Raw genomic sequence first — 19,992 nt, forward strand, 5'->3', positions numbered from 1 at the left:
GCGCGCGCGCGCGCAGACAGACGAGGCCCGGAGAGCGGCGGCCCGAGGTGTCGGCGGCGGGGCCCGAGCCGCCCGCCCGCGCCCCGCCGCCCGTTTATTGCCGTGGGGAGCAGGGAGGGACGGTCCGACGAGACCCGCCGCCTCCTCTCCCACCCCACACCCCCCTCCAGCCCCCTGTGCCCCCGCCGGGCCGGGCCGCGGCGGCCGGGTGCGGCGCTTCCCCGCCGGCCGCTCCGAGGCGCTCAGGAGATGATCTCCGTCTGGTGGCGGGCCAGCGCCGGCGGCAGGGTGGTCCCGCAGGGGCCCGGGAAGTGAAACCTGGAAGGAAGCAGCCGGGTGAAGGGGCGGGCGAGGGCCGGCGCACGGCGCCCGCTCCGGCAGGGCCCGAGGGCGCTGGAGACGGGCAGGGGGCTGGTTCGTCCTGCGGCCGGGGGCGAGGCCGCCTGGGGCCAGACTTCAGCCTCACACTGAGGAACACAGTGGTGGCTTCAGCTTAAGTTCATTCCGCCGAGAACGAACAATCATCTTTTCCTGCTTATTAGAATAATATTTCTTAAGCATTGGGGGAAAAAAATAGATCAGGTTTGTTTAAAAATGTTCTAAGCACTGTAACAGCATAATGCAAAAGATAAGGAAGATGGAGGGGACTAAAGGTTGCTAGTTTAACACTCGGCAGCTTTACCTGAATCTGTTTGTAGCAGGAGTAGCTTCCATGTTAAATTCTGCTACTGGAACTCCTCTGGCAGATACCTGAGGGGCAAACATAGCAGCGGGATACACCACGGAGGAGGTCCCCACCTGCAGGGACAGGGCAAAAAAAGTCACGAGTGGAGCAGGCCAGTAGTTAGACAAAACCAACCCAACCCCAAGGTAAGGGCCCTTCTCAGAACACTGGATGTGCAAAACCACTAAATCGTGGAAGATCCCTACAGAAATGAAACCAAATCAGCATCTATTTAGTGTCACTGCATACGTAGCTATTTAACATAGCATCAGAATCGGGAATTGTCTCTCTGATGCAACCCAAAGAAGCTTGTTTATAACTAGATGAAAAAAAAAAACAAATCCCAGAAACACAAAATGGCAGACTTTGCCTTCAGGAAATGAAAACACAACATTCCTTCTGTTAACTGAGATTATTGTGTGAAGGGTACGTGATATTCTAAGCCGGTGGTTTTTTGGTCAGCAATCTGACACCTACATGGCATGTAACCAACCTCACATAAAAAGCAGCGCAGGATAACGGCTAGCTACCTTCTTACAACATTTCATCACCTTTTTTTAAACCGAGCATCAAAATAATCCTATTTTGCACTGTTTGAGGAATTCAGCAACTAAATGCTATCAGCTGACCCCTAACACTTGCACCTCCAACTCCGGGGTACACCAAATGCCAACTGCAGGTGCCAGCTGAGCAGGGTGCACACACGCTGAACCTGTTCGCTTCCCGGTGGCGTATGGACATTTTCAAACTTGATGGTCTTTTTCATGTTTTCCACTTGACGCTAAAAGTCCCTCAGGGGCTTTCAGTTCCCTCGGGGAAGTAGATACCCTTCTCCCTCCTCCAGGAGGTGCACCCCTTTCGCATGGCCTCCCTGCCAGTAAGGGCCCAGGTAACCAAACCGTCACTCACTACCAAGCAGAGGTCGCAGATATCAAGCTCCTTCTCGACCTCTGTGAGAATGTCAGGATCCAGGGTCTCGCCAAACCACACAACATGGGGACGGAGGAGCCCGTTGCAGCCATCCTCCTCGCACCTGTTTAACCATCACAAAGGGACGGCGTTAATGCTGCTGATGCGGACGTTTCAAACTGCAAAGCAGTTTTCATTCGCATTTGGGCACGTCTGTCTTACCTGCCCTCGTCGCTCTTTCCCCGCCCTCCCCACACCCCCCTCTGCCACGCGCTGGACAGAAGGCAGCTGACGCCGTGCTACACGCTTGTTGGAAGTACACACAGCCCGCCCAGTCACACAGAATGGGTTGCTGAACGGCAGTTCAACTCGGATACTTAATCGTTGTCCTTCCCTTACTCAGCTCCTGAAATGCATGAAACTTAAAACATAGTGTGTGTGCTACAGACCTCGGCCTCCATCAACTTTACCAAACTGGCCAACAGGTTTTTAAGGAGGAAGTGAACTGGAAGACAGAAGCCTCGTGTTACCCTCTTTTCCTTAGGGATCAGATGAAAAATATATGGTGGCATCTACTAAGGCAAAGCTTCTGCCATTACAAAAAAGCACTGTGGTACATTTAATGCCTGCAAGGAAGGGACTGTGCAGCGGCTGTGCACCAGCACAGTGTTCCAGGCTGACTAACGGTGGGTAGTGCCTGCAAACGTATACTGTGTGGCACTTTGTTTCTCACAGCAATCCTCCTACTACTCCACTTGGTACAAACCCCATGGATTTAGGCATGTTTCAGCTTGACGCTCAAGGACGCAACCATGCAATCCTTTTAGCATCACGGTAAACTTCTAGTACACACTCCTGTTGTCTGCTGTACCCCATAACTTCAGGCTCCATTCTCTGGGGCAAAGTCTCATGCCTTTTTCTCCAGTAGAATGTCTCTGTGTCCTTCCAAAACTACGCAAACAGTAACATGAGCCTTTGAGATGTGCAAAGCACAAGAGGTAACAGCAAAAAACAAAGCGTTCCTGAGGAAGTACTGAGGAACGTACTGAGGAAGGTCTTCAACTGGAATCGTGGCATCTTCTGTTTCAGGATCTGGAGCCCTGAAGCGACAAAATTGAAATATGTACTCAGTTGTACAAAGTGCACTTTATATATTAATAAAAACTTAGTATCCTCTAAAGCACGCTCTCCAGTCAAGGAATCTTTGCGACTTCATCCAACTTCATCACCTACCACAACCCTAAAATACCACATACAGGGCAGGCAGGCATTTGTCCAGAATTATCCCAGAGCTAAGCAGCTGTAATAAGCTGGTCAAAGTCTGTCAAAGGCACAACAAATATTTATGTAGCCATCTAAATGTCTGATGAAATGCAAAGGGAAAAAAACCTAAAAATTCATGAGCATATATCCATCCTGTCCCCTCCCCCTTTTATTAACGGTGAAAGAAAGAGGATGGCTAGAAAAAGGAGAGTGAAGGATTCTTCTGCAACTTTTTAAGTTGCAGAAATCCTGGGAACTGGTGCTTCCTTCCTGATTGACACCTCTGTATTTTGAGACCTGTAATCATGAGAATCTTATTGACGAGCTGAAGGACAAAAACTGCTATAAGTGCTCAAGAGATGCAGAAGAGGACAATTCCACGTATCAAATGCCCAATTTAAGGAATAAGCATCTGATTTAATAAAAACCTGGAAGGTGAAGAGAATAGGTGTAAATACACATTCTCACAGAGTACAATTAGTTGTGGTCCAAGATGAGAGTTTCAGACCATCTGAAATTGTTCTAATTAAAATATGTCTAATATTGTGCTAACTCAGAGGTTATTCATTCACAGGACTTACGGTATCATGGGCTCTCACTGAAGTTACCAAACAGTATACTCATGTTCCAAAACAGCTGTGTAAAATTTAAGCACTGATACTACACTAAAGAAAAATGGGGTGGTTGGCTGAAACTCCTGTACACACCTAAAATGGCTCCTTTTCTATTAAACAGCAGACAAAGTAGAAAATACAGAGAGTTTACAAGGCAGACGTATTACCCTTTCCCAGCCAACGCGGGGCATATTGGACTCTTGTAATTCGCAGCTATGTTCCCACAGTTGGTGCATCGAGTCTTAAATAAACTACCTGAAACAAGGCAAGAGAAAACATCGGGGATCAAGCGATTGCTCTGGGGCATGGCTGTACAAGCAAGTGGCTGTGTTTATCCCAGACAGCCTTTATTTGCCCTTGAAGACTATACCTTGTGGGTAACTTACTACGTCAACGTAACAGCCAAGCGTGGAAACCTGGCAGCATTATGAACGAGAGGCTACTTACACAGCGCCTACACACGCTTTTGCTCGGCAACCCGAGGTGACCAGTGTCATAGTTCAGCACAGATCGGGCCCAGCAAAGAAAGACAGACATGGCCATATCAGCTGAAAGGTTGCAGCAAACAGCAGCAACAGTCCCTCTAAGCTACGATTTATCACCTTGTTCGACCTCACGACATGAGTAACACAACACACAGCCTCCTAACAGCATTTCTGAGGAAAATCATTATTTAAAATATCACTGAGAGATTATTTCTGCTTATTGCTTTTCCTCTTAAATCAAGAACATTTTCTTAAAAAAAAAAAAAATGCTGGTTCCACACTGCTTTGTTTTATGCAAAACTCCCCAACCCCAAGACTTTTGTAGCATTAGTAACATGTTGCAGAGATGTGCAACATTACCAAGAGTTTAAAATTGTTTCTGTTGTGTAAAGAATAAAGATAATAAAAATGAAACTATACCCAAGGCTTTATCCTTGGATCCACAACTGCAGAAAAATTTGTGCAGGTTTCCTGTGTCCAGATCACGAAGCAGCAGTGGGAAATCCCATTTAAACCTGTTGTGATACCAAAAAGCATCATAGTGCTGGAGGACCAGGATGGGCCTTTGTCCTGGGAGCCTCACTCTGTGGCAGGGCCTGCCGAGCGGAGAAAGGGGGCACGGAGGCACCTCCAAGGATGGAGAAGGGCTTCCCCACCCTCGCTCTCTCCGCACCTGTGTCTTTCCTCAGATCCAAAAGCCCCGCTGACCCCCGCGTGCTGCACCTGCACTGTGCTCCTCTGGCACTTTGCAGGAGAGAGGGTGGGAGCGAGGAATGCCACTGAGACGGGGGAGAGAGAGGGAGTATCTCTGGGTGCAGGGGAGAAGGGTAGGGGAATCTCATCCGTCTCCAGCCCCTTCTTCCTTCTGTCTTTGAAGGACAGGCCAGGACAGAGTGAAAGCACCAAAGGCAGGTGAGACCAGTCTTGCCAATATACATTTTACTGGTGGCAATACTGGTGTGGCACCACCACTACCTTGCGGTGGAAGTCCTCATGGATTCTTTTTCCCTTTTCTAAGCGAAATCACAGCCAAGTGTCAGTATCCACATGTATTCAAGTGGATCCGAGGCAAAACTGAGCAGGCGAGAAAAGGAGAACCAGTTCCTGTGTACTGTCAGAATCCATTAAAAAAGAAAGATGAGAAATAGAGGCTATGAAGTACCCGAAACAACTTCCAAAAGAGAACAGGGTGACATTGTAAATAACTTCATGCAAGTTATTATCATTTTAAAGACAAATTTCTTTTCTCTCATTACTTATCCTGCTCTCTCTTCTCCCCCCCCAGGTTAGCTGGCCTGTAGCAGAGAGGTAATCTGACTCTTACCATGAATTTCTAAGAGGTGCTTTGTCCCTGCCTTTCTGTGTAGTTCATCAATATTTTGTGTAATGACCACAACGCTCCTTCCTTGCTTGCTCAGTCGCCTTTCGCACTCTGCAATGGCAACATGTGCGGGATTGGGATGTTTGCTCAGCATCACTTCCCGGCGGTAATGGTAAAATTCCCACACACGAGAAGGGTTTCGCGCAAAAGCCTCTGGAGTAGCCAGCTCCTGAAAAAGACATAACAATTCATTCTACCAATGAAAGGGCAAGAAAATCCCCTCCCCAGATGAAGCCTGCTAGATTACTGCCATTTACACTGCAACCAGCATCACAAAATAATCAAAAGCAGATTATTTATAACCAGATGCAGTTCAATAGCCCTTACAAGGATGACAAGTCAATGTATCTTATCAAATGAGGAAATAACTGATATCAACAGCGTGGGGTACGTGGTTTTACATAGTACATTTGGACCTTATTCTGTGCTGCCCTACCAAACTATTAGGAGTTTAGTGCAGCACAAAGGAAGATGAGATATTTCAATGCACGTTATTTTTGGCATTCAAAACTCTCTCTTCCACAGAAGCCATAAAACTCAGTGTTGTGTGGATATATTTCCACTGCTAACAATTTCTTTTCCGCCTTAATTTAAGTATAATACAAGCCACATTACAACCATTGCCAAAACCAAAGTCTAATGTCTTGTCTTGTATGTGCTGGTAAAATCTAAGCTATACTTTTCATGCTAACTTTACTTTTGCCATATCTTTTTTTACAACAAGGAGTAGCTCAGTCTAATGCTTCAGTGCACAATTCTACTGATACAAAAATCTGAATGCAAGTTTTCTGAGGCAGAAGGACCAGGCATTTATACGCACACATGCTTTATTTCAATTGATAGTCACTGAAAGAAAAAACACCTCTTTAGATTTAAACCATCCTGAAAAACTCATCTCTCTGACCGCTTTTTAACTTCACCAGATCTTTCATGAATGCTGTCATTGAAACCCATAAAGAAAGCAAACATGATTGCAGTGTTTGGGGTAGCAGTTACTGACAGTGTAACAGTTAGTTGAAACGTCTGCAGCACCACGCAGGATCAGACTTGTGAGGCACCTGTACGACTTGTGCGTTTTGCTCCTCGCTGCTGCACCACTCCACCCCCCAGTGTCTGCTTCCACCTCCTCTCCCACCCCAGTGGCTCCCAACGCGGCCAAGATCACACCAGCAAGAGAGACAGAGCTTGTGTGAGAGTTAAAGACTGTGAGGAGCCCTGCCCCCAAACACAAAAAAAAATTTCCTAAACCATTTTTAAAGTGTATTATGAGAAACCAAGATTAAAAGAAAACAACTAGTTGTTATCATTGGTTCTGTCCTTTGTTATTTTGACAAAAGGTTCTTCAGAGTTTAAAACAGGAAAGGCTCCATGAAGTAGGGAAATGGTGACAGTGTCACAAGATGAGCAAACAGCAAAGCTGCAAGGCCATGAGAAAACAAGGATGGTAGAAAGACCCACCGCTGTCTTCCCAAACAACCGATAAACTGAATGACAGAAAAGAAGTTGCAGCTGCATAAAGCAGACACCCAGGGCACGGGGAAGAGCTGCAGACACGGCTGGAGGGATAGCTCCATCCCCACCGTACCACCACAGGAGCACGTCCACCCTCTACGGTCCCCAGCTGCTTCTGCGCCTTCACGCCCACCCACCTACGGGGCAGAGCAGCGCAGCTGCGCAGACACCTGCCGCCAGTACGTACCTGGGCTTGCCACTTTCTCCAGAAACCTCCAGCCCCTCTGAAGGTGGGAACTCCACTCTCCGCACTAACGCCGGCTCCCGTGATAATGGCGATATGCTTCGCTTTGGCAAACACTTCTCGAAAATCAGCCATATCTGTGCATGGGGAGGAAGAACGAACAGCTGTTCAAACACTTGGACTTTTATGTAAGAGGCCATAATACAGGCAGTGCTGGCAAACTTATGCATCCAGAGACAGCTTCCACCTACACCTCCCATGGCTTTGATTTCAGAATACTGATTTGTTTCTGAGTTTCTGTATATTGGAATTTGAAGGGCAATTCCTGGAGATCCTCAAAAATGCGTATGAAAAGCTCAGTAGGGCAACATGCATTAAACTATGAGCATACTCAGTATTTGAAAGACACAGCCTTCAACTAAAACCCCACACTAGATGCTACCTCAATAACAACTGTTGCCACCACCACCCAGTAACAGTTTGCTTACTAATTGTAATGTAAGACCCTAAGATGGAAAAAAAAAAGTTTAATTACAAAGTATCACCTTCAAAATTAAGGTAATTTGGGAAAACATTTTCTTCTGAGGTATCTCACCCATTTTCTAGGTTTGCAATTGTATTTTCTATTTTTGAATGTATATTCCCTCCATTCTTCCCTACATGGTAAAGTAACTTGGAAAAAAGGAAATTTCCTTTACATTTTTCTGAGAACCAGACCAAGATTAAAAAGTAACAGGTTAGTTACAGAGACACAAAAAAAACCCCTCTTCCCGTTTACCTCAGATATTAATTTTAAAGCAACATATTTTAGAATCACAGAATGGCTGAACTGGGAAGGGACCTCTGGAGATTGTCTAGTCCACCCCCCACCCCCACTCAAGCAGGGTCAGCCAGAGCAGATTGTTCAGGACTGTGTTCAGTCACATGGCTTTTGAGATCTCCAAGGATGGAGACTCTATAACCTCTCTGCACAACCCATTCCCATGTTTGACAACCCTCACAGTAAAAAAAGGAAGTGTTTTCTTGTGTGCAGATGGAATCCTGTGTGCTTTGTGTCCACTGCCTCACATCCTGTCACTAGGCACTACCGAGAAGGGTCTGCCTTGTCTGCATTCCCTCCCATCAGGTGTTGTCATGTGTTGATAAGACACCCCCGAGCCTGGTCTCCTCCAGGCTGAACAGTCCCAGCTCTCCCAGTCTCTCCTCATATATCAGATGCTCCAAATCTTTAATCATCTTTGTGGTCCTTTGCTGGACTGTCTCCAGTATGTCCCTCTCTCTCTTGTGCTGGGAGGCCAGTGCTGGACCCAGCACTCTGGGTGTGTCTCACAGGGGCTGAGCAGAGAAGGATCACCTCCCTCCATCAGCTGGAGATGCCCTGCTGAGTGCAGCTCAGGACACCCATTAGACTTCGTTGCCACAAGGGCTCATCGCTGGCTCATGGTCAGCCTGGTGTCCACCTGGACCCTCAGGGCCTCTTCTGCAAAGCTGCTTTCCAGCTGGTCACCCCCAACCTGTCCTGGTGCCTGGGGTTGTTCCTCCCCAGGGGCAGCACTTGGCATGTCCATTTGCTGAACATCATGAGGTTCCTGTCAGCCCCTTTCTCCAGCCTGTCGAGGTCCCTCTGGATGGCAGTAGGACCCTCTGGCGTATCAGCCACTGCTCCCAGCTTTGCGTCATCTGCAGACTTGCTGAGGGTACACTCTGCCCCATCATCCAGATCATTAATGAAGGTATTAAACAATATTGGCCCCAGTACTGACTCCTACGGTACTGTACTAGTGACTGGCCTCCAGCCGAACTCTTAAGCTGCTAATCACAACCCTAACCTTCACAATTCACTATGTGGTTTATTGGGGTTTTTTTTAAAACCAAAGGCAGGTTAAGTTCTTATAAGGAGAGAGATCACTGAAGAAGTCCCAAGACCCACAGCACGAGAGCTGTAGAACTGGGCAGGGAACACTATGATTCTGATGCCCGTCTGCTGTTGTAAACCAAACCTTACAAGCCCTTGAATGTGTAAAGCTCAGGCCAAAAGTCCTCCTCGTCTGGTCTCCAGACTCAGACAGCAGCCAAACACTGATGCTCAACAAAAAGCAAGCGCACCTTGGCTACCCAACTGTTTGGGGTTTTACTGTTGTACCCATGAAGTTCTGTGCACAGTTTTAAAGTTAAGGCACATCCTCAAATTAAAAAACAAACCAAAAAAAACCCCAAACAAACAAAAAGAGGATATTTACCACCGAACAGGGCTCCTGAGGTTACCCAATACCCTGCTCCTGATTTGTTATCAATGCTGGAGGCCCTCCATAATTCTTGTACAAAGAAACGAGGAGTGAGTTTTATTACCCACTGGGATTATGAAAAGGAAATGCAATTAACTAGCATACGCTTATGTGCATAAATTATAAATGCTAAAAACATGTCACCAGGCAATGACACTGACTGCAACTATGCGAGGCTTTTTGGAACTATACAGAATACAGACACAGAAGATAAATTTTAGCAGCTAAGAAAAAAAATCAACTTCACAGTCTTCTAAACCTTTTGAATTAAACTACAGATTTTACCTATTACACAAAACCTTCTCGAATTTCAAATCTAGCTTAAAAACCTATGCGGGGTAGTAAAGGAAAAAACAGATATCTTACTTGAACTAGGACGAGCCATTTCCAAGCGAAACTTCTGTGTCTTTGAAGAAGAAGCAGCCTTAAGTCCACAATATGCTTGGGAAACCAACCTTCTAGCGGTAAATTGAAAGAGACTCATCAGCATCCCTCGGAAGTACTTCACCTGAGAAAAGATAAATGAAACGCGAGAAAATTTAGGGAGCGTATTCCTGCAAGCTCCCTGTATGCAACTCTTCGATTAAGAACCAAGCACAAACGTTATTCATGGTTTTCTCCTGCACCTTCAATTTCCCCCCTTGCGCTGCAAAACACAGATACCTCAAATCTAAGCCCCCTAAAACTGAAGAACCGCTTTTGTCTGGGTTTGCTTCTAGTGAAGAATTGATTAATTCTTCTCAAAGACTGCCCGGCCCTTAAATGCGTTCACTCACGCAAGGAAAACGCGGATTTAGTCTAATATTTAACCCACGCGACGCTTTTCAATGTCGCTACCTCACGCCTAAAAAAAAAAAAAAAACCAACAAAAAAACAGAAAGCAGCAACCCTCAGGATACGACTGTCAAATTTTTCAGGAGGAAGAAAACAACCCGACGGCCGCTTCCATGGGCAGGGTTCACCCCCCGGGAGTGAAGCTGCGGCTACGTGCAGCTGCCCGCCTGCAAAAGGGCGAAGGAGGAACCGCGCCGGTGGACGGAGCCCCGCCGAGGGGGAGGCGGCGGCGGCGACGCCGCCGCCGCCTCCCCCTCGGCGGGGCTCCGTCCGCCTGCGCCGTCCCCACGGAAGCCCCGGGGTCCGCGGGTTCGCGCCCCGCCGGGGGGTACTTACCTCAGCGGCGGTCGCGGCGCTGAGGCCGAGGCGTGAGGCGCCGCACGTCCCGCCCCGGGCCTTGCGGCGGGGCCGGCCCTGGCTTCGCTCCGCCCCGGCCTCGCCTTTCGCCGATAAGAGCTCGTAGAGCTCCCGCCCGCTGCCGTTAATTAGGTTAAATTACACCCCGAGTAGGTCTGAAAGGCTTGGAGGCTTTGCCAGTGTCAGACCTCTGAGGTCCACCCTCAGACAGGCACCGGTGAAACTCCTGGATGCCGCTGTGCTAACTCAATTCACGGTTTCCAGTTTTTATGAGGAAAGCTGGCTTGAGCTTTTCAGCAGAAACAAGGCAGCAACTGCTTTCACAGAATCGTCTAGGTTGGAAAAAACCTTGAAGATCATTCAGTCCAACCATTAACCTAACATTGTCAGTTCCCAACTACACCATATCCCTCAGCGCTATGTCGACTCTACTCTTAAACACCTCCAGGGATGGGGACTCCACCACCTCCCTGGGCAGCCCATTCCAACGCCCAACAACCCGTTCTGTAAAGAAATGCTTCCTAATATCTAGTCTAAACCTTCCCTGGCACAACTTGAGGCTATTCCCTCTCATCCTATCACTTATTGCTTGGTTAAAGAGACTCATCCCTTCCCCAACAGCTTTAAATCCCGTCCTTTTTAACATTACCTTTTTTCCTTTGAATTCTGTAAATTACCAGCTAAAATGATGAAGGGATCCCCAAAACGTGTACACTAACATGAGAAAGGCTGAAAGCCAAGTCCCACTGTGCCACAGAAGTGCTCTTTTATGTCCACCACCTCCTCACCAGCCCAGGGAGCTGCTCCGGCCTCCGACCAGGCCCCTCAGGGCACCAGTTACCTGAGGGCAGGGGAAGGGAACAGCCAGATGTTGCTCCCAGGGGCTGGCAGCCTACTACTTCATTAGACTACTTCGTTAGACTACTTCATGGCACTTCTTAATTACTTACATCATAACAGCATACAATATTCTGCCTCCAGCTGCAAACACAAAGGATGCTTTTTGTGGGGGAACACTGGAGACAGCCAGCAACACTGATTAAACACCGTGCTTTTGCTTGCTAGACTGTACCAGCTGAATGTCCATAAAGGCTTGTACGCCTGGAAGAACACCATCGACTAAATTCAGAAAACAAGATAAAGGCCAGGATGAACTCATTTAACATTGTAACTATCCTGATGGTCAAAATCAGGACCGTGGAAACCACCATGATAATAAGTTTGTTTTGGCAGCTCAGACGAATGAGGGGTTGGCTAGGCCCCATGTTAATCAGTATTATGACTGGGGTTGGTTTGGTTTTTTTAAAATCAAGGTCTTAGTATGGATTGTACATCTTGTTAGGCAGTATATTTTAGATGGTGGCAACTGTAGTATTTTTAAAAAAAGCAATCTGCAGTTGGACTATCACCACAGCATTATTCCACTGACTATAAAGTTTAAGACAGCAAAATACTAGTCTAACATTACTACTAGAAAACCTGCTTCCGGGTTTATGTACCAGAGCTTGAGGGGCACAAACTACAATGCTTGCATTTCCACATTACCTCATTGCACGTCTTAGATACACTCCTTCTGACTTTAAATTAACCCAGGGCACGTTAACATGTGAGGTTTGCAAAAGTACAGGTCTTTCAGTAATAACAGAAGTCATGACAGCACAGGTTATGCGAAATATGTACAGCACAAAACTAGGTTGGCTTGTTTAGGTTTCTCTGGCATGTATAGATTGTACACCCAAAGCAGCAAAGTTATGCCGGTGTTTCTTAAGCAATCATGCCTTGTGTGCTCTCAAAGGTCTGAAACCAGGAACAGCCTACTTCAGCTGATGCTAACCTGGTATAAATCCTGCATCTTTGCCCTAAGAAAATGGCCATATCAGCTTTCAAAATTGTTTATAGTGGCCTTCGACAAATATGTTTATGCAAATGTGTGTTCACACACACATGTGTATTTTCTAAAAAGCACTATAAACAGATTAAAGTGACATCTAAAATGAACTTGAAGCCTCCAGTGTTGGGTGTAGGTACCTGGCCATGCTCTAGGATCATCTGTGCCTGATAAAATACCTCCGCCTAAAGCGTTTTTTCTATTATGGTAATTTCTTCCAGCAGCAGTATCATTAATGCAGTGAGAGCAACTCTAGATGGGCACCAGAAGTATGAAGTGTTCTGCAAAGATATTCATTTCACCAAAATCAAGTAACACATAAGAATCCAGTCTCAGAGGAGCCAAAAGCTATGTCAAGGGCTAGTGCACCAAACTTCGCAGCCCCAGATTTCACCACCCCCCACCCAGCAGCCAACTGCGTTGTACTCAGCTGAGGCACTGACATATTTAGCAATGAGTCTGTCTTGTCCGTCTTCCAGGAACTTGTCCCGTCTGCCCTTGACCCACATAACGCCATTCTCTGGCAGGAGGTCCCCAGCTCTGCTCCCCCTCCTATAAAGGATGGGGAAGGCAGCAGGTGAGGAACATGTATCCACAGGGGCTGCTGTTCTCTTAACGCTGCATGAACCGGTCAGTGTTAAAATAGGTTAATACCATTCAGTCTTCCACTGCAATCTTATTGTCCTTCAGCATTTTTACAAAAGTACTTTGCATCTGAGCACCGTCAGCTAGAAACAGCTTACTATTTTACCATGAAACCTAATTGTACCAAATACAAGCAAAACATTTTTTTTTTTTAAATCCCAAGTAAACAGTCTGTATTCTAACACACAATAGGTCTGTACCAATTAAATACAGTATGGCAGTATATAAATTACAGTTCTTTACAGTAAATAGTAAAATACAAGAGTCCGCTTACTGTACACAACAATCAAAGAAAGAACAGCAGCTTTTCAGTAAGGTCCCAGGTATCTCAATCATTCACTTGCTAAGGAACAAAGAAGAACAGATACAGCAGGCCATTCACTTCACTCATTTTTTACCATGTTACTTTACAAGTATCCAGAATGCTTGTACAGGCATCTACAGTATCTACAGGTGGAACAACCTTCTTAGGAATTCATGAGCACCAGACATAAATCCCTCCATCATTCCTATTATTAAAATAAACTTTACAGGTTAAAATTACTTTAGCAGGTTCTATTTCATCTTGATAATAACCAGCAAGTAACAAGTGCAAAGTTTGCAGTCATGATCCATTTACTGCTTCTTTGTTTCCCCATTCCCCTCCCCCCCCCAAAAGCAAACCCCCCACCCCACTTGTTGTCCTCTCACGCCCTTGCAGTAATACTGTTTCTGCAGTCAAACTGCCCGGCTGGCTTATGCTAACATATGAACTGCCAGACATATAGCTTCAGGCATTGTTAGTCATTTCAATCCAATGCCAAGTCAGCACAGTGGCAGGCCTCTAGGAAGACAAAAAATACGAAGCAGTTGGATATTTCAGTGTGCTTAAACACAGAACATAAGGCTGCACGGTGCCCAGTGACTAAAAGAACCATGGCACCAAGTTATCAGTTAAAACATTTACAATAGAAAGATATAAACAGCAAATGCATCAGTCTAAAACAAGTTCTTTGGTAATTAAGAACAGCAAACCGTAGCTTTTTTTCCCAAATACGGATTTATATCCTGGATTTTCCTCAATAAAATATTTTTGTTGTTTAAAATATATCTCCCAAGTTGTTGTGTAACAAATAGTCCAGTACCTCAGTTATCTACAGATCAGCTTTAACTGTATTTTAGTGTGCAGCCGTATCTGCCCACTGGCAGACAAACTATAGATACACATTCATATATATATATAATATATATATTATTTATAAAAAATTAGAGAATTAAGTCAAGGACTCTAGGGAATACACATTCCATATGGACAGATTAAAATGTACAATAGCTTCAAAAATCCATAAAGTTTTCTACACAGTGATGCGTGTAGTAAGTGCAAAAATACTGCAGTTTAGTTAATCCAAGATTTCCTGTTTTCCTGTTTCCTAGAAAAAGCAGAAGCCGCTGCATCTCCTGAATGGCAGAGGACTTCTCCTCCTGTTTTAGGAGTGGATGATGAGCTTTGAAGCACGGAATTTTTCCGTTTCTCTGAAGCAGAAGATGCCTGAGACCGTGAAGTGCTACTCCATTTCCTTGCAGAAGCTGGTGCTTTGCTGAGGCGCCCAGGACGAACAAAGACGCCATGTCGTGGTTTGCAGTGGAAGTACTCTCTGCCTTTTACAGTTCCATCGTGCTTCCCTTCAATAAAAATAAATGCACAGAATTAGTTGTTGGTACTTCCATTAGCACATACCACTGTAGCACTGAAGTGTTTGATGCCTTTGGTTATCTGTCAGTCAAGATTTTTAATGCTGAGTGATGAAGCCAGATCATACCATACACTAGGGAGAACAAAGCCTGGAAAGGATGGCTTGAATTGTGACCAAAAAGATGATTTCCTAAAATATTACTTTGTTAAATAACATTTTAAAAAGTGAAACATTTCTTCATTTTACAAAATAAACTATCCTCAATTGCTTACAAAGCTTAAAATTTAGCTGCCAGAGAAACTTCTAGTATCAGTGGTACCATCTATTAAGCTCCTAAAACCATCATATTTTTAAAAGACCTGAAGCATTTCTGTAGACTTGCAGAGCATTGACTTTCTGACCCCACTGGATTGAAGTTAAAGAAAACCTGTGCTCTGTAATTAACCTTTCCCCCTGGGGTGAAGGGGGAAGTATCTGAAAGCTACAGACAGCAAACCTATTTGATAAATGATGTCCATTGTTAGTATTGCCCACAAACATGCATGTGCATTTTTTAAAAAAAAATCTGCCAATTTTAGGCTTTGCTTGTTTTTCTGATCTATAAAAATAGATGGGTACCAATCAGAACTACCACAATGTGCAAAAGCATTATTCTGCATAAAGCGAGAAGAACAGGGCTTTAAGACAGTTAAAAATTAACCCTTAGCAAAGTATTCCTATAACCAGAAAGCCTAGAACTGGGTGTATCAGATTCCAAGTCTATATGAAATTAGAGGTATTTCCCAAGACTGAACAGCATATGATTGTAGTTTAACTTTAAAAAATAGATCACACTAACTACACAGATAACCCAGACCATATTTAGTCTTACCCAGCTGAACACTTAGTTCAACTCCAACCCAGATTCCAGCAGAAAAATCCACTGTTCCAACGTATCTCACTATGCCCATCTTATTACTTCCAACACAGACTTGTTCACCCACTGCCACCCAGCTAGGCAAGACATGGGCTTGATCTGCAGAAGCACCTTCTTCACCCTCGGAACCATCCAAGTGGTCCTTCCCAATAAAATCGTCTATTGAAGTATCAGGGTAAGTCTCACGGTCTGAAGTCTCTTTTACCAGAACAGGACACAAAGGGCTTTCCCCAGCGTCTGCAAGCCGGTCGCCAGCTGCTGCTGCTGCAGAGCCCACCTCGCCCATGCACGTGCTTTGCTCCTTGTCAGTGCCTCGGGGTAGCTCTGAGAAACTCACTCCATTAGAGGACACGAGGGAACACGACTGCGGAGCTGTCGAATGGTCAAAGTCCTTTCCATCTTCGACACCCATGAACTCTGTAAAGGAGTGATCTTCCAGAATGTCCGTCGTGTGCTCAACTGTTGCTTCACGCGCTGAAAATTCAATTGTGTGACAGGTATTTTTGACATCTGAGGAACTTGAAGCTGAAAGTGATCCAGCTCTGGGTAACTGCTGAGACAGTGTGTCAGTGGCATCAAGTGCCAGTGGTACTTGTTCCGTTAAGGCACTGTTTTCTTTCAGTGGTAACACAGGTAACTTTTCTCTCGCTAACTCCTTTTCTGACTCTCGACATTCCTTGTTCGAAGATCTTGCATCATGTGCAAGAGCAGATCCTGAGGGATCATTAGAGTCCAGCTCCTTCGTGTGACTGGCTAGCTGGTCTGTGCTATCACTACAGGGAACAAGCATGTCAGACAGGGTAGCGTTAGAGGCACTGTGGGAAAAGTAGCCACTAGTAATACTGCTAGTGGTGGGGCTGCGGGATACCTCTTTCTCAAGAACACGTGAACTCATGAAGTCTGATTTAGAAGAAAACCATTCCCTGTTCTCCAGGCTAGCATTGTAAACACTGAAGTCAGCAAACTCCTCTGGTACGTAAGGGCGGAAATTTCGAAAACTTTGTGGACTTATCAGCTTCTTATTAATGGCCTCCAACTCACTGTCTTCCTCCTCGGAGTCCTGCAAAAGAAGAAAAAGTTGCATGGGATTTGGAAGCTACAACAGTAAAGTTTTCAAAATAAAAAAATCTTCCTTGATTTTTTTCCTTTCTGAATGTGGAGAAATGTATACCTTTAATATTCTTTAATTGAAGAATGGAAGACAACTCTGAAAAGAGCTGTTGGGAACATGTCCTGTCTATATTAAGCTATTCAGTTTTTAGAAAATAAAAGATAAATTCTAAACATTTCAGAAAATATGAAGAAATTAAGTTTGGCATAAGGAAAGCTCACAGCATGAGAAAGTTATATGTTTACGTATTTTCATCATACTCATTTTTTTAAAAGCCATGTGTTATAAACTTTTATTTTCCCATGATTTAGACTAATTAAACCTACTGAAGGTATTCTATAGAGTTAGTTGGCCACCTAACAAGATAAATATGGATTGGAAGGTCTCCACTGCAATACTGATTATTAAAATACTGATTATTAAAAACTACTGCACAATGGGATTTTCTATTAATCTGATACCAGTGAGGCTAAATAATTTTGCTTACATCCGGCTATCACACCTGAACACATTCTCAATGTTTGAAAATAAAAGGCAAAAGGATCAAATATTATACAGAACCTTCAAGGAAGCACTTGTGTGCATACATGTACGTGTCTGGAGGGAAATAAGTGACACTAATCAACCTGGCAGACTTTGGAGGCAGCTCACTGAATGTCCCTTTGATAACGAGTGGTGATGCACAGTGAACACCCCACAAACGTGGCTTTCACAGAGCCCAGCTGAAGCTGAGGACTTCAGTCTGTCAAGACGCATCTGAGGAAAACCCCAGCAACACAGTTGTGCTCCTCCCCCAATATAAAATACTGCAGGCAAGACTCCACATGGATGCTTTTTAAATACTTCATTTTTCATATAAATATATGTCTTTCTTTATACACATATAAACATATATATGTATACATACATATATCTATGTGTACACACATATATTAAAAATGGCTAGTTTACAGCAAATTCCTACTAGAAAGAATATTTTCAGGAAAATGAAAACTGCTAAAGTACTTAAAGTTTAGAGGAACTCAAGCATCTATTATTTCTCTATTCCTTTGTCTGCATCATGGATTTCAACTACTGATCAAGGCAGACCCTGTGTGGTATCTAAAGTAGTTCAATACTTTCAGACACCTGCCACGAATCACCCATGGAAAAAGAACAGCACAATACTTAATCAGATGACCAATGCACTGAGAAACAATACATCAAGTTTAAGATAAACATCCTCTTTAAAATGTTCTCCTATACTTCGTAACAACCAAGACTGCTTAAATAACTTCCTACAACACAGCTTCAAATACACAGACAGCAAACAGGTTTGTTCAGTTTGCACATGTCAGAATAATCAAAGAATTGTTTAGGTTGGAAGGTACCTCTTGGGGTCATTTAGCCCAAAACCCCCTGTCTGGGTTTAAACCTGGCTGGCAGCCAAACACCACAGAGCCCCTCGATCACCCTCCCCCTCCCAGGAGCTACTAAGAAGAAAAATTAACTCTATCCCAGCCAAAACCAGAACCCCCCTGCTCAAGCAGGGTCAGCCAGAGCAGACTGTCCAGGACTGTGTTCAGTTGGGTGGGTTTTGAGATCTCCAAGGACTCTATAACCTCTCTGCACAACCCATTCCCATGTTTGACCACCCTCACAGTAAAAAAAGGAAGTGTTTTCTTGTTTGCAGATGGAATCTTGTGTGCTTTAATTTGTGTCCACTGCCTCACGTCCTGTCACTAGGCACTACCGAGAAGGGTCTGCCTTGTCTGCATTCCCTCCCATCAGGTGTTGTCATGCATTGATAAGACACCCCCAAGCTTGGTCTCCTCCACGCTGAACAGTCCCAGCTCTCCCAGCCTCTTCTTGTGTGTCAGATGCTCCAAGCCATTAATCCCTTTTGCAACCCTGCACCAGACTCACTTCAGTAAGGTAGGGACCTTTCTTGTACTGGGCAGCCCAGAACCAGACCCAGTACTCCAGATACGGCCTCACTAGTGCTGAGTAGAGAGCAAGGATCACCTCCTTCAACCTGCTGGTGATGTCCAATGTATTGCTGGGCTTCTCTGCTGCAAGGACACACTGCTGGCTCATGGCTAGCTTCTTGTCCATGAGGACCCCAACTACTTCTAGGGAAAGCTGCTCTCCAGCCCATCAGCCCCCACATACATTGGTGCCTGGCGTTATTCCTCCCCAGATGCAAGACTTGGCATTTCCCCTTGTTGAACTTCATGAAATTCCTCTCTGGACAGTTCTCCAACTTCTTGGGGTTCCTCTGAATAGTAGCACAACCCTCTGGTGTACCAGCCACTTCTCCCAGTCTCGTATCATCTGCAAACTTGCTGAGGGTGTGCTCTGTCCAGTCATCCACGCCATCAATGAAGGTGTTGAGCTGTACTGGCCCCAGTATTGAGCCCTGGAGTACACTGCTTGTTACCAGCCTCCAACAGGACTTTGCACCTCCAATCACAGCCCTCTGTGCCCAGTCGTTCAACCTGTTTTTAATCCACTTCACTGTCCATCTATCTAACCTGTACTTTGTCAGCCCATCTATGATGATGTTATAGGAGATAGTGTCAAAGGCTTTACTAAAGTCAAGGTAATCAACATCCTCTGCTCTCTCCTCATCCACCAAGCTAGTCACCTTATTGTAGAAGGCAACTGAGGCTGGTCAAGCATGATCTCTCCTTTGTAAATTCATGCTGTCTACTCCCAGTCACCCTCTTATTCCTCATGGGTTTGGAAATGCTTTCTAGGAGGATTTTTGCCATCACCTTCCCAGAGACAGAGGTGAGGCTGATCAGTTTGTAGTTAGCTGAATCTTTCTTCTTTGTTCTTCTTGAAGACAGGAGTGATATTTGCTCTCTTCCAGTCTTCAGGTACCTCTCCCAATTGCTATGACGTTCAAAGATAATTGAGAGTGGCCTTACAATAACATCAGCCAGCTCCCTCAGCACTCGTGGGTATGTTTACTTCAACAAACATGCAGTTTGTTTCAGTGCTCCCCAACTTGGTGATCCTTTATCAAGGGTAAGTTTTCTTTAGTCCACACTTTCCCTTGGGTCTTAGGGGCTTGGGATTCCCGAAGGCTAGTTCTACAGATCAAGATTGAAGTAAAGAAGGCATTGAGTACATTGGCCTTCTCCAAGTCATTTGTGACCAGTTTCCCTGCCCCTTTGGCAGTGCAATTAACTAAAACATCCTCATAGGTATATATTAGGAAGCACAT

General features: G+C 45.1%; 2 protein-coding genes across 7 annotated transcripts in view; both read right to left on the reverse strand.

Annotated features, from left to right (window-relative positions):
* Positions 1–42: 42 nt before the first annotated feature.
* Positions 43–10,592, reverse strand: SIRT5 (sirtuin 5). 2 transcript variants are annotated; one of them, XM_074829120.1, is made up of 9 exons: positions 10,528–10,592; positions 9,724–9,865; positions 7,076–7,209; positions 5,320–5,545; positions 3,678–3,765; positions 2,680–2,733; positions 1,634–1,757; positions 683–798; positions 43–318 (listed from the first exon to the last, which is right to left on the reverse strand). In XM_074829120.1, exons 2-9 carry the CDS (start codon positions 9,845–9,847, stop codon positions 243–245), a joined length of 942 nt encoding a protein of 313 aa, XP_074685221.1. In that variant the 5' UTR covers positions 9,848–9,865; positions 10,528–10,592; the 3' UTR covers positions 43–242. The 2 variants fall into 2 exon arrangements, with proteins under 2 accessions (XP_074685221.1, XP_074685228.1); XM_074829127.1 differs by lacking the exon at positions 10,528–10,592 and adding an exon at positions 10,134–10,192.
* Positions 10,593–13,764: 3,172 nt separating this feature from the next.
* Positions 13,765–19,992, reverse strand: part of KIF13A (kinesin family member 13A) — a 113,964-nt gene continuing 107,736 nt past the window's right edge. For 4 of the 5 annotated variants that reach the window (XM_074829176.1, XM_074829149.1, XM_074829141.1 and 1 more), the window contains 2 exons: positions 15,626–16,730; positions 13,765–14,743 (listed from right to left, as the gene is read on the reverse strand). In XM_074829176.1, the coding sequence (XP_074685277.1) occupies positions 14,457–14,743; positions 15,626–16,730 (1,392 nt within the window). In that variant the 3' untranslated portion in view covers positions 13,765–14,456. The remainder of the gene's footprint in view (positions 14,744–15,625; positions 16,731–19,992) is intronic. The other variant, XM_074829157.1, reaches the window with a different exon arrangement.

Source organism: Strix aluco, chromosome 1 (assembly GCF_031877795.1).
Source record: "Strix aluco isolate bStrAlu1 chromosome 1, bStrAlu1.hap1, whole genome shotgun sequence".
Taxonomy (NCBI): Eukaryota; Metazoa; Chordata; class Aves; order Strigiformes; family Strigidae; genus Strix; species Strix aluco.